Consider the following 14388-nt stretch of genomic DNA (forward strand, 5'->3'; position numbering starts at 1 on the left):
CTTTCTTCTGATGTGACAGGGCTCTCTCTTTCTTGTGATGTGGCAGGGCTCTCTCTTTCTTCTGATGTGGCAGGGCTCTCTCTTTCTTGTGATGTGACAGGGCTCTCTCTTTCTTGTGATGTGGCAGGGCTCTCTCTTTCTTGTGATGTGACAGGGCTCTCTCTTTCTTGTGATGTGGCAGGGCTCTCTCTTTCTTGTGATGTGACAGGGCTCTCTCTTTCTTGTGATGTGACAGGGCTCTCTCTTTCTTGTGATGTGACAGGGCTCTCTCTTTCTTGTGATGTGACAGGGCTCTCTCTTTCTTGTGATGTGACAGGGCTCTCTCTTTCTTGTGATGTGGCAGGGCTCTCTCTTTCTTGTGATGTGGCAGGGCTCTCTCTTTCTTGTGATGTGACAGGGCTCTCTCTTTCTTGTGATGTGACAGGGCTCTCTCTTTCTTGTCATGTGACAGGGCTCTCTCTTTCTTCTGATGTGGCAGGGCTCTCTCTTTCTTGTGATGTGACAGGGCTCTCTCTTTCTTGTGATGTGGCAGGGCTCTCTCTTTCTTGTGATGTGACAGGGCTCTCTCTTTCTTGTGATGTGACAGGGCTCTCTCTTTCTTGTGATGTGGCAGGGCTCTCTCTTTCTTGTGATGTGACAGGGCTCTCTCTTTCTTGTGATGTGGCAGGGCTCTCTCTTTCTTGTGATGTGACAGGGCTCTCTCTTTCTTGTGATGTGACAGGGCTCTCTCTTTCTTGTGATGTGGCAGGGCTCTCTCTTTCTTGTGATGTGGCAGGGCTCTCTCTTTCTTGTGATGTGGCAGGGCTTGCAAACTATCATGGATTATAAAGGGAAACCCAAAAGCGAGCTGCCCGGTGACATGAGCTTACCAGACGAGATACATTCCTTCTATGCTCTCTTTGTGGCAAGCAATACTGAACCGTACATGAGAGCACCGGCTTTCCCAGACGACTATGTTATCACACTGTCCATAGCCGATGTGAGTAAGACCTTTAAACAGGTTAACGTTCACTAGGTCGCAGGGCCAGATGGATTACCAGGATGTTGACGAGCTGCATAAATGAGTTGCACCCCGTGGCACATCTGTTCCATGAAAAACTTTGATAGGCTCACATTAACACCCTCATTCCAGACCCACTCCAATCCCCAACAGATCCACAGATGACGCAATCTCAATCGCACTCCACACTGCCCTTTCCCACCTGGACAAAAGGAACACCTAGGTGACAATGCTGTTCATTTACTACAGCTCGGCGTTCAACACCATAGTGCCCTTCAAGCTCATCACTAAGCGAAGGACCCTGGGAATAAACCCCTACCTCTGCAACTGGATCCTTGAACGTCCTAATGGGCCCGACCCCAGGTGGTGAAGGTATGCAACCACCCGCTCCACCACGCTGACCCTCAACACTGAGGACCCTCAGGGGTGCGTGCTTTGTCCTTCCAGATCTCCATCACCAGCCACCTACAGACTTGTTCCCTGTTCACCCACGACTCCCTGGCAGCGCACGACTCCCAACATCGTCATTACGTTCGACGGGGCCGTAGTGGAGCAAGTCGAGAGCTTTAAGTTTCTCTGTGTCCAGGATCACCAACGATCTATCATGGTCCAAACACACCAAAACAGTCGTGAAGAGGGCACGACAAAACCTTTTCCCCCTCAGAAAAATTAGGCATGGGTCCTCAGATCATCAAAAGGTAATACAGCTGCACCGTCGAGAGCATCTTGACTGGCTGCATCACCGCCTGGTATGGCAACTGCTTGACATCTGACCGCAAGGCACTGCAGAGGGTAGTAGATAGTGTAGAGGTCCTGCTGCAGAGGGTAGTAGATAGTGCATAGATCCTGCTGCAGAGGGTAGTAGATAGTGTAGAGGTCCTGCTGCAGAGGGTAGTAGATAGTGTAGAGGTCCTGCTACAGAGGGGAGTAGATGGTGTAGAGGTCCTGCTACAGAGGGTAGTAGATAGTTTAGAGGTCCTACTATAGAGGGTAGTAGATTGTATAGAGGTCCTGCTGCAGAGGGAAGTAGATAGTTTAGAGGTCCTGCTATAGAGGGTCGTAACTGGCCTAGCACATATCCTTGAGCATTGTTTAGACTCAATTTAAAAAATGGCTTACTGATTAATTAAACTAAATAGCTAAATGCTACTAAAACCAAGTTCCTGTTGTCCTCTAGGTCTCGTAATAAAGACCCTGAGTAACCTCTTGTCTGCTCGTTGAATGGAGCCTGATTTGAAAATACAATCTACAGCTGCAGCCTCTGTTTTATAACCTTTAGAGTCAGTCTGTCCTTCATCACTAGGGACAATTTTTCAGAACATCAGCGCATTTTGTATAGTTCTGTCGGCTCTGACTTGCAGAAGGGCTCAGCGTTGGCTAGTTTTTGTAGCCCCCACCCGAACTCTGCTCACGTACTCTCTGGTCTGGCTGTTCTGGAGGTCAAGACATATTCAAAACCGCTCTCTGGACCAGCTGGTTCTGGAGGTCCCGTGGGTCTCCACTGACCTGGGGGGAAATCATTTCAGTTGTTATGCCTCAGCTCGTGGAATAACCTTTAGGCCAGCTAGAAATTAGATTTGTTGGTCTCCCTCTCATTTGGGGTTGCAGGTAGTCTAGTGGTTAGAGTGTAGGGGGGGGGGGCAGGTAGCCTAGTGGTTAGAGTGTAGGGGAGGCAGGTAGCCTAGTGGTTAGAGTGTAGGGGGGCAGGTAGTCTAGTGGTTAGAGTGTAGAGGGGGCAGGTAGTCTAATGGTTAGAGTGTAGGGGGCAGGTAGTCTAGTGTTTAGAGTGTGGGGGGGGGGGGCAGGTAGTCTAGTGGTTAGAGTGTAGGGACGGCAGGTAGTCTAGTGGTTAGAGTGTAGGGGGTGGGGCAGGTAGTCTAGTGGTTAGAGTGTAGGGGGGCAGGTAGTCTAGTGGTTAGAGTGTAGGGGGGGCAGGTAGTCTAGTGGTTAGAGTGTAGGGGGTTAGGTAGCCTAGTGGTTAGAGTGTAGGGGGGTTATGTAGTCTAGTGGTTAGAGTGTAGTGGGGGCAGGTAGTCTAGTGGTTAGAGTGTAGGGGGGGCAGGTAGTCTAGTGGTTAGAGTGTAGGGACGGCAGGTAGTCTAGTGGTTAGAGTGTAGGGGGTTAGGTAGCCTAGTGGTTAGAGTGTAGGGGGGTTATGTAGTCTAGTGGTTAGAGTGTAGGGGGACATTTAGCCTAATGGTTAGAGTGTAGTGGGGTTAGGTAGCCTAGTGGTTAGAGTGTAGGGGCGGCAGTGTAGTGGTTCGAGAGTATTGATATTACACTGTAACAGCCTCGTTATTGTTATTTCACTGAGACAGCCTCGTTATTGATATTTCACTGTGACAGCCTCGTTATTGTTATTTCACTGAGACAGCCTCGTTATTGTTATTTCACTGTAACAGCCTCGTTATTGTTATTTCACTGTAACAGCCTCGTTATTGTTATTTCACTGTAACAGCCTCGTTATTGTTATTTGACTGTAACAGCCTCGTTATTGTACAGTTGTAGCCAAAAGTTTTGAGAGTGACACAAATATTAATTTTCATAAAGTCTGCTGCTTCAGTTTGTATGATGGCGATTTGCATATACTCCAGAATGTTATGAAGAGTGATCAGATGAATTGCAATTTATTGCAAAGTTGCAAACTGAATCCCCCAAAAAACATTTCCACTGCATTTCAGCCCTGCCACAAAAGGACCAGCTGACATCATGTTAGTGATTCTCCTGTTAACACAGGTGTGAGTGTTGACGAGGACAAGGCTGGAGTTCACTCTGTCATGCTGATTGAGTTCGAATAACAGACTGGAAGCTTCAAAAGGAGGGTGGTGCTTGGAATCATTGTTCTTCCTCGGTCAACCATGGTTACCTGCAAGGAAACACGTGCCGTCATCACTGCTTTGCACAAAAAGGGCTTTACAAGCAAGGATATTGCTGCCAGTAAGATTGCACCTAAATCAATCATTTATCGGATCATCAAGAACTTCAAGGAGAGCGGTTCAATTGTTTTGAAGAAGACTTCAGGGCGCCCAAGAAAGTCCAGTAAGCGCCAGGACCGTCTCCTAAAGTTGATTCAGCTGTGGGATCGGGGCACCACCAGTACAGAGCTTGCTCAGGAATGGCAGCAGGCAGGTGTGAGTGCATCTGCACGCACAATGAGGCGAAGACTTTTGGAGGATGGCCTGGTGTCAAGAAGGGCAGAAGGTACAGGGATTGGACTGCTGAGGACTGGGGTAAAGTAATTTTCTCTGATGAATCCACTTTCCGATTGTTTGGGGCATCCGGAAAAAAGCTTGTCCGGAGAAGACAAGGTGAGCGCTACCATCAGTCCTGTGTCATGCCAACAGTAAAGCATCCTGAGACCATTCATGTGTGGGGTTGCTTCTCAGCCAAGTGAGTGGGCTCACTCACAATTTTGCCTAAGAACACAGCCATGAATAAAGAATGGTACCAACACATCCTCCGAGAGCAACTTCTCCCAACCATCCAGGAACAGTTTGGTGATGAACAATGCCTTTTCCAGCATGATGGAGCACCTTGCCATAAGTGATAACTAAGTGGCTCGGGGAACAAAACATCAATATTTTGGGTCCATAGCAAGAAACTCCCAAGACCTTAATCCCATCGAGAACTTGTGGTCAATCCTCAAGTTCTGACAAACTCCAAGTATTGATTATGCAAGAATGGGCTGCCATCAGTCAGGATGTGGCCCAGAGGTTAATTGACAGCATGCCAGAGTGGATTGCAGAGGACTTGAAAAAGAAGGTTCAACACTGCAAATATTGACTCTGCATCAACTTCATGTAATTGTCAATAAAAGCCTTTGACACTTATGAAATGCTTGTAATTATACTTCAGTAACATCTGACAAAAATATCTAAAGACACTGAAGCAGCAAACTTTGTGAAAATTAATATTTGTGTCATTCTCAAAACTTTTGACCACGACTGTATATTGTATATATAATATATTTGTGTGTATATATGTATTTTTGTACATCCTCATCATTTTTATTTTTTTGTGTTACTATTGCCTTTTTTTCTTGTTTTCTAATGTTTTCTTATGTTTTAACTCTGTTGGGAAAGGTAAAGTCTACACCTGTTGTATTCGGCAAGTCAAATTGGAAAACCTGATTTGATTATGCAGCCTCATCTCTCTATGTCCAGGTGGCCAGATCCTTACAGCTCCCTTCTATCTCTCCAGTGTAGATCTCTGTCAAGGTAAATGGCTCAGCAGGCCAGGCAGGTCTGAATGAAACTCAGCAGACCAGGGAGGTCTGAATGACACTCAGCAGGCCAGGCAGGTCTGAATGAAACTCAGCAGGCCAGGCAGGTCTGAATGAAACTCAGCAGGCCAGGCAGGTCTGAATGAAACTCAGCAGGCCAGGCAGGTCTGAATGAAACTCAGCAGGCCAGGCAGGTCTGAATGAAACTCAGCAGGCCAGGCAGGTCTAAATGAAACTCAGCAGGCCAGGCAGGTCTGAATGACACTCAGCAGGCCAGGCAGGTCTAAATGAAACTCAGCAGGCCAGGCAGGTCTAAATGAAACTCAGCAGGCCAGGCAGGTCTAAATGAAACTCAGCAGGCCAGGCAGGTCTAAATGAAACTCAGCAGGCCAGGCAGGTCTAAATGAAACTCAGCAGGCCAGGCAGATCTAAATGACAACAGCCTCTTAAGGATTCAACACTTGTTTTTCAGTGTATGTGAAAAGTTTTAGACTGATCCAATGAACTATTGCATTTCTGTACATAATGTTGTATCAAGACTGCCCAAATATGCCTAATTTGTTTTTTAATAACTTTTTATGTTCAACATTGTGCACTCTCTTCAAACAATAGCATGGTATTACTTCACTGTAAATAGCTACTGTTTAAGCGTTGTGCCAATATCAGATATGTCTATGTCCTACGAAATATTCTGGTAACTTACAACCTCATGCTAATCACCTTAGCCTACGTTAGCTCAACCTCATGCTAATCACCTTAGCCTATGTTAGCTCAACCTCATGCTAATCACCTTAGCCTACGTTAGCTCAACCTCATGCTAATCACCTTAGCCTACGTTAGCTCAACCTCATGCTAATCACCTTAGCCTACGTTAGCTCAACCTCATGCTAATCACCTTAGCCTACGTTAGCTCAACCTCATGCTAATCACCTTAGCCTACGTTAGCTCAACCTCATGCTAATCACCTTAGCTCAACCTCATGTTAATCACCTTAGCCTACGTTAGTTCAACCTCATGCTAACCACCTTAGCCTTCGTTAGCTCAACCTCATGTTAATCACCTTAGCCTACGTTAGCTCAACCTCATGCTAATCACCTTAGCCTATGTTAGCTCAACCTCATGCTAATCACCTTAGCCTACGTTAGCTCAACCTCATGCTAATCGCATTAGCCTACGTTAGTTTAACCGTCCCGTGGAAAATAAATGAAGTAGAACTTAATTCAATTTAAATGACTTACTTTCTACACATCAGCATAGTAATGTTTATGTTGACATCATGTATGTATTTTTATTTACAATTATTATTACAAAAGATAAGTATGGTTACAACTGCCGTGTAGCATAAGGTTGAAACATTATTCCTTCTAAAAAACATGTTTTATAATTACAATGGTCCTGGAAATAGTCTGAGGTCGTCTTGTGGGTTGTCTACAATAATTCATAATTCTCTTTATATATTTTTAAAATATCAGAAAAAAATTCCCAGAATGCATTAGATTAAACACTGCAGTATGGAAGGGAACACGACAAAGAAAAATACTCTTTCACATCTTTTGAGTTATTGTCAAGTAATATTTATATAAATATATATATATTTATATATATTATATATATATATTATATAAATATAATATTTATATCTGTATCCTTTGCATTAATAAGTCACATCCATTTGTCACGCCCTGGCCTTTTATTCTCTATTTTGGTTAGACCAGGGTGTGACTAGGGTGGGCATTCTAGTTTCTTTATTTCTATGTTTTGGCCGGGTGTGGTCAGGGACTGGGATTGGGAATCATACTTAGGCAGCCATTTTCCCACCTGTATTTTGTGGTGGGTTATTTTCCGAACTGTTGTTCAGTTTAATAAATATCATGAACGCTGCACCTTTTCTCCTTCTTCAACCCACGAGAGTCATGACACCATTTAATAAAATATCTGTTAAATGCCTCCTACCTCCCTCTCTACCCCTATTTCTCTACCCCCTCCCTCTAATTCTTAAGACAGTCTAACAAGCTGGAAACTGGTCATCAGACACACATGAGAACACTAATGTGGAATGGGAAACTGAGCATTGAACTGCTACATAGTGAGAAGAGGAAGAAGGGTTTAATCAGAGAGATAGAGGCCTCTAGTGTCTTTTAGGTGAGGGGGCAGCGCCATTGAGAACATTCTTCATTTTGAAGTGGGACTTCCTCTTGGTTAAGGAAGGATCACATTTATGTTTTATTTGACCTTTATTTAACTAGGCAAGTAAGTTAAGAACAAATTATTATTTTCAATGATGGCCTAGCAACAGTGGGTTCACTGCCTGTTCAGGGGCAGAACGACAGATTTGTACCTTGTCAGTTCGGGGATTCGATCTTGCAACCTTTCGGTTACTAGTCCAACGTCCACCCCATAATTCCATCCAGGTCATTAGGAGGGATCAGCCATTAGAATTATACTTGTGAGCAAACATTCCATAACTGCAGGTGGTAGAAGATAGTCAACCTTGGCTTTTATTCCTATTCAAACAACACCCTCTAGGTGGCAGTATACACCCCCCCCCCCTGTTTACCAAATCATACAAGTAGTAGAAGAAGACCAATCTGGAACGTAATTATAGCACTGTCTAATCCACTCAATTTCAATTCAATTCAATTCAAGGGCTTTATTGGCATGGGAAACATGTGTTAACATTGCCAAAGCAAGTGAGGTAGACAACATACAAAGTGAATATATAAAGTGAAAAACAACAAAAATTAACAGTAAACATTACACACAGAAGTTTAAAAACAGTAAAGACATTACAAATGTCATATTATATATATATATACAATGTACAAATAGTTAAAGGACACAAGATAAAATGAATAAGCATAAATATGGGTTGTATTTACAATGGTGTTTGTTCTTCACTGGTTGCCCTTTTCTCTCTCTCATTCTCGCTCTCTTGTCTCTCTCTCTCTCTCTCTCTCTCTCTCTCTCTCTCTCTCTCTCTCTCTCTCTCTCTCTCTCTCTCTCTCTCTCTCTCTCGTTCTCTCTCTCTCTCTCTCTCTCTCTCTCTCTCTCTCTCTCTCTCTCTCTCTCTCTCTCTCTCTCTCTCTCTCTCTCTCTCTCTCTCTCTCTCTCTCTCTCTCTCTCTCTCTCTCTCGTTCTCTCTCTCGTTCTCTCTCTCTCTCGTTCTCTCTCTCGTTCTCTCTCTCTCTCATTCTCTCTCTCTCGTTCTCTCTCTCTCTCATCTCTCTCTCTCTCTCTCTCTCTCTCTCTCTCTCTCTCTCTCTCTCTCTCTCTCTCTCTCTCTCTCTCGTTCTCTCTCTCGTTCTCTCTCTCTCTCGTTCTCTCTCTCGTTCTCTCTCTCTCTCATTCTCTCTCTCGTTCTCATTCTCGTTCTCATTCTCGTTCTCTCTCTCTCTCATTCTCTCTCTCTCTCTCTCTCTCTCTCTCTCTCTCTCTCTCTCTCGTTCTCTCTCTCTCTCTCTCGTTCTCTCTCTCTCTCTCTCGTTCTCTCTCTCTCGTTCTCTCTCTCATTTTCTCTCTCTCGTTCTCTCTCTCTCGTTCTCTCTCTCGTTCTCTCTCTCTCTCTCTCGTTCTTTCTCTCGTTCTCTCTCCCATTTTCTCTCTCTCGTTCTTTCTCTCGTTCTCTCTCCCTCTCTCTCTCCCTCTCTCTCTCCCTCGTTCTCTCTCTCATTCTCTCTCTCTCTCTCTCTCTCTCTCTCTCTCTCTCTCTCTCTCTCTCTCTCTCTCTCTCTCTCTCTCTCTCTCTCTCTCTCTCTCTCTCTCTCTCTCTCTCTCTCTCTCTCGTTCTCTCTCTCGTTCTCATTCTCCCCCCCCCTCAGGTGCAGACTGTCTCATGGGTGTGTACCTGTTTTTTGTCGGTGTGTTTGATGTGAAGTTCCGAGGGGAGTACAATCGTAACGCTCTCCTGTGGATGGAGAGTGTGGAATGTCGAACCATCGGATTCCTGGCTATGCTCTCCTCAGAGGTGAATTAACACGCGCAAACACACACAAACACACACACCTGTATGTGGTGAGAGAGTCCTAAGAGATGCCATGATTGTTCCAGAATGTCATGTCCTGTCTCTGGGGCCAACTGTCAATGTTTTTAATATATTTCCTCTCCTAATAAATGTGTTCCAAATGGCACTCTGTTCCCTATATGGTGCAAGGGGGGCATTTAGGAGGCAGGGGGCATTTAGGAGGCGGGGGGGCATTTAGGAGGCAGGGGGCATTTAGGAGGCGGGGGGCATTTAGGAGGCAGGGGGGCATTTAGGAGGCAGGGGGGCATTTAGGAGGAGGGGGGGCATTTAGGAGGCGGGGGGGCATTTAGGAGGCAGGGGGCATTTAGGAGGCGGGGGGCATTTAGGAGGCAGGGGGCATTTAGGAGGCAGGGGGGCATTTAGGAGGCGGGGGGGGCATTTAGGAGGCAGGGGGGCATTTAGGAGGCGGGGGGGCATTTAGGAGGCAGGGGGCATTTAGGAGGCGGGGGGCATTTAGGAGGCGGGGGGGCATTTAGGAGGCAGGGGGGCATTTAGGAGGCGGGGGGCATTTAGGAGGGGGGGGGGGGCATTTAGGAGGCAGGGGGGCATTTAGGGGCGGGGGGCATTTAGGAGGCAGGGGGGGGGCGGGGGGCATTTAGGAGGAGGGGGGCATTTAGGAGGCAGGGGGCATTTAGGAGGCGGGGGGGGGAGGCAGGGGGCATTTAGGGAGGCAGGGGGGCATTTAGGAGGCGGGGGGGCATTTAGGAGGCAGGGGGGGGAGGCAGGGGGAGGCAGGGGGGCATTTAGGAGGCAGGGGGCATTTAGGAGGCAGGGGGCATTTAGGAGGCAGGGGGGCATTTAGGAGGCGGGGGGGGCATTTAGGAGGCAGGGGGGGGCATTTAGGAGGCAGGGGGGCATTTAGGAGGCAGGGGGCATTTAGGAGGCAGGGGGCATTTAGGAGGCAGGGGGGGCATTTAGGAGGCAGGGGGGGCATTTAGGAGGCAGGGGGGCATTTAGGAGGCAGGGGGGCATTTAGGAGGCAGGGGGGCATTTAGGAGGCAGGGGGGGCATTTAGGAGGCGGGGGGCATTTAGGAGGCAGGGGGGCATTTAGGAGGCAGGGGGCATTTAGGAGGCAGGGGGGGCATTTAGGAGGGAGGGGGGCCATTTAGGAGGCAGGGGGGGGCCATTTAGGAGGCAGGGGGGCCATTTAGGAGGCAGGGGGGCATTTAGGAGGCAGGGGGGCATTTAGGAGGCAGGGGGGCATTTAGGAGGCAGGGGGCATTTAGGAGGCAGGGGGGGCATTTAGGAGGCAGGGGGGCATTTAGGAGGGGCATTTAGGAGGCAGGGGGGCATTTAGGAGGCAGGGGGCATTTAGGAGGCAGGAGGGCATTTAGGAGGCAGGGGCCTTTTAGGAGCAGCAGCACAGTCAGGTGGACTGGGGACAGCAAGGGGTCATCATGTCAGGTAGTCCTGGGGCATGGTCCTAGGGCTCAGGTCCTCAGAGAGAGAGAGAGAAAGAAAGAGAGAATTAGAGAGAGCATATGTGGGGTGGCCAGTCCTCTTCTGGCTGTGCCGGGTGGAGATTATAACAGAACATGGCCAAGATGTTCAAATGTTCATAATTGACCAGCATGGTCGAATAATAACGAGGCAGAACAGTTGAAACTGGAGCAGCAGCATGGCCAGGTGGTCTGGGGACAGCAAGGGGTCATCATGTCAGGTAGTCCTGGGGCATAGTCCTAGGGCTCAGGTCAGTTGAAACTGGAGCAGCAGCATGGCCAGGTGGACTGGGGCCAGCGAGGAGCCATCATGTCAGGTAGTCCTGGGGCATGGTCCTAGGGCTCAGGTCCTCCGAGAGAGAGAAAGAAAGAAGGAGAGAATTAGAGAACGCACACTTAGATTCACACAGGACACCGAATAGGACAGGAGAAGTACTCCAGTACTCCATAACAAACTAACCCTAGCCCCCCGACACAAACTACTGCAGCATAAATACTGGAGGCTGAGACAGGAGGGTTCTTGCATCCTAAATGGCCCTCTGCCTCCTAACTCCTAAATGCCCCCCTGCCTCCTAAATGGCCCTGCCTCCTAAATGCCCCCCTGCCTCCTAAATGGCCCCCCTGAGGCAGGGGGGGGGCATTTAGGAGGCAGGGGGGCATTTAGGAGGCAGGGGGGCATTTAGGAGGCAGGGGGCCATTTAGGAGGCAGGGGGCATTTAGGAGGCAGGGGGGCATTTAGGAGGCAGGGGGGGCATTTAGGAGGCAGGGGGCCATTTAGGAGGCAGGGGGCCATTTAGGAGGAAGGGGGCATTTAGGAGGAAGGGGGGCATTTAGGAGGCAGGGGGGGCATTTAGGAGTTAGGAGGCAGAGGGCCATTTAGGATGCAAGGGGGGCATTTAGGAGTTAGGAGGCAGAGGGCCATTTGCGAGATTTTCAACTGTTTCTTCTCATCCTGGTGCATTTTAACACATCCCCAGAAGTCTGGAGGATAACTCTGTTCTAGCAGCCTGAGTCCCTTTAGACAGGCAGGCAGGCAGACGGACGGACAGGCAGGCAGGCAGACAGGCAGACAGAGAGACACAGAGACAGGCAGAGAGACAGACACAAAGACAGGCAGAGAGACAGACACAAAGACAGGCAGAGACAGACACAGAGACAGGCAGACAGAGACAGACACAGGCAGAGACAGAGACAGAGACAGACACAGGCAGAGACAGAGACAGACACAGGCAGAGACAGAGACAGACACAGGCAGAGACAGACAGAGACAGACAGAGACAGGCAGAGACAGACAGAGACAGGCAGAGACAGAGACAGAGACAGACACAGGCAGAGACAGAGACAGACACAGGCAGAGACAGAGACAGACACAGGCAGAGACAGACAGAGACAGGCAGAGACAGACACAGAGACAGGCAGAGACAGACACAGAGACTGACAGGCAGACAGACAGGCAGACAGACAGACACAGAGACAGGCAGACAGACACAGAGACAGGCAGACAGACACAGAGACAGACAGGCAGACAGACACAGAGACAGACAGGCAGACAGACAGGCAGACAGACAGACACAGAGACAGACAGGCAGACAGACAGGCAGACAGACAGACACAGAGACAGGCAGACAGACACAGAGACAGGCAGACAGAGAGACACAGACAGACCGACAGACAGACAGACAGGCAGACAGACAGACACAGAGACAGGCAGACAGACACAGAGACAGGCAGACAGAGAGACACAGACAGACCGACAGACACGCAGACAGGCAGAGAGACTCAGAGAGAGAATAGACGGATGGGCGGGCAGGCGGACAGACAGACAGACAGACAGACCGACAGACGGGCGGGCGGACAGACAGACAGACTGGCAGACTGTAGTTAGCTGTCCTGTCTGACCTGTGTGTTTGTTACTCTGTTCCAGGTATCTGTTCTGCTGCTGACCTACCTGACTGTGGAGAAGTTCCTGGTCATCGTGTTTCCCTTCAGTCACCTGAGACCTGGAAAACTACAGACTGCGGTGAGTCACACTACATGCACCTGCTATAACGCTACTTAAACCTGCTATAACAAGGTCATGAACAGGTTTTAACTTACAACCAGACCAACTACAAACTGTGGTGCTTAAACAGTACTTAAACCTGCTATAACAGGAAGCTGACAATAACAGGCCCTTTTTGAAATCTCGTAGATCGATACATTGCCCTCTTTTTGTTTATAAAGCCTTCCACCTTAAACTTCCGCCGTACCTTGTCTCAGGGACGGCTAACTCTGAGGGCTAACTCTGAGGGCTAACTCTGAGGGCTAACTCTGAGGGCTAACTCTGAGGGCTAACTCTGAGGGCTAACTCTGAGGGCTAACTCTGAGGGCTAACTCTGAGGGCTAACTCTGAGGGATAACTCTGAGGGCTAACTCTGAGGGCTAACTCTGAGGGCTAACTCTGAGGGCTAACTCTGAGGGCTAACTCTGAGGGCTAACTCTGAGGGCTAACTCTGAGGGCTAACTCTAGAGGGTTAACTTTAGAGGGCTAACTCTGAGGGCTAACTCTAGAGTCTAGAGGGCTAACTCTGAGGGCTAACTCTAGAGTCTAGAGGGCTAACTCTGAGGGCTAACTCTAAAATGTGATGAATTGTATTGATCTCCGAGGCTCTCTAAAATGTGATGAATTGGTGCCTCTGGCGCAATTCAGACTGCTGATTGAGGACCTTTACTGAAGAATGTGTTTTTCTGTTATTGTGTTTTATGTGTTTTGTTTTTAACGTATTTATGTGTATATCGCTGTGCTAGTGGTGTGTATAGTGTATACTGATGTATATTGATATGACGTTGGTGTGTATAGATGTGTATTGGTGTATATTGATATGACGTTGGTGTGTATAGTGTATACTGATGTATATTGATATGACGTTGGTGTGTATAGATGTGTATTGGTGTGTATAGATGTGTATTGGTGTGTATAGATGTGTATTGGTGTGTATAGATGTATTGGTGTGTATTGGTGTGTATAGATGTGTATTGGTGTGTATAGATGTGTATTGGTGTGTATAGATGTGTATTGGTGTGTATAGATGTGTATTGGTGTGTATAGATGTATTGGTGTGTATTGGTGTGTATAGATGTGTATTGGTGTGTATAGATGTGTATTGGTGTGTATGGATGTGTATTGGTGTGTATAGATGTGTATTGGTGTGTATTGATGTGTATTGGTGTGTATAGATGTGTATTGGTGTGTATAGATGTGTATTGGTGTGTATTGGTGTGTGTATAGATGTGTATAGATGTGTATTGGTGTGTATAGATGTGTATTGGTGTGTATAGATGTGTATTGGTGTGTATTGGTGTGTATAGATGTATTGGTGTGTATAGATGTGTATTGGTGTGTATATGTGTGTATTGGTGTGTATTGGTGTGTATTGGTGTGTATTGGTGTGTATTGGTGTGTATTGGTGTGTATAGATGTGTATTGGTGTGTATTGGTGTGTGTATAGATGTGTATTGGTGTGTATAGATGTGTATTGGTGTGTATAGATGTGTATTGGTGTGTATAGATGTGTATTGGTGTGTATTGGTGTGTATTGGTGTGTATAGATGTATTGGTGTGTATAGATGTGTATTGGTGTGTATTGGTGTGTATTGGTGTGTATAGATGTATTGGTGTGTATAGATGTGTATTGGTGTGTATATGTGTGTATTGGTGTGTATTGG

General features: G+C 47.4%; 1 protein-coding gene across 1 annotated transcript in view; it reads left to right on the top strand.

Moving 5' to 3' along the window:
- LOC123995215 (relaxin receptor 2-like) overlaps window positions 1–14388 on the top strand; it is a 188982-nt gene that overhangs the window by 162082 nt on the left and 12512 nt on the right. Inside the window, exons 16-17 of the mRNA XM_046298650.1 lie at window positions 9041–9186; window positions 12608–12703. Coding sequence (XP_046154606.1) covers window positions 9041–9186; window positions 12608–12703 — 242 coding nt within the window. The remainder of the gene's footprint in view (window positions 1–9040; window positions 9187–12607; window positions 12704–14388) is intronic.

This window comes from Oncorhynchus gorbuscha, linkage group LG02 (genome assembly GCF_021184085.1).
Source record: "Oncorhynchus gorbuscha isolate QuinsamMale2020 ecotype Even-year linkage group LG02, OgorEven_v1.0, whole genome shotgun sequence".
In the NCBI taxonomy this organism is placed as follows: domain Eukaryota; kingdom Metazoa; phylum Chordata; class Actinopteri; order Salmoniformes; family Salmonidae; genus Oncorhynchus; species Oncorhynchus gorbuscha.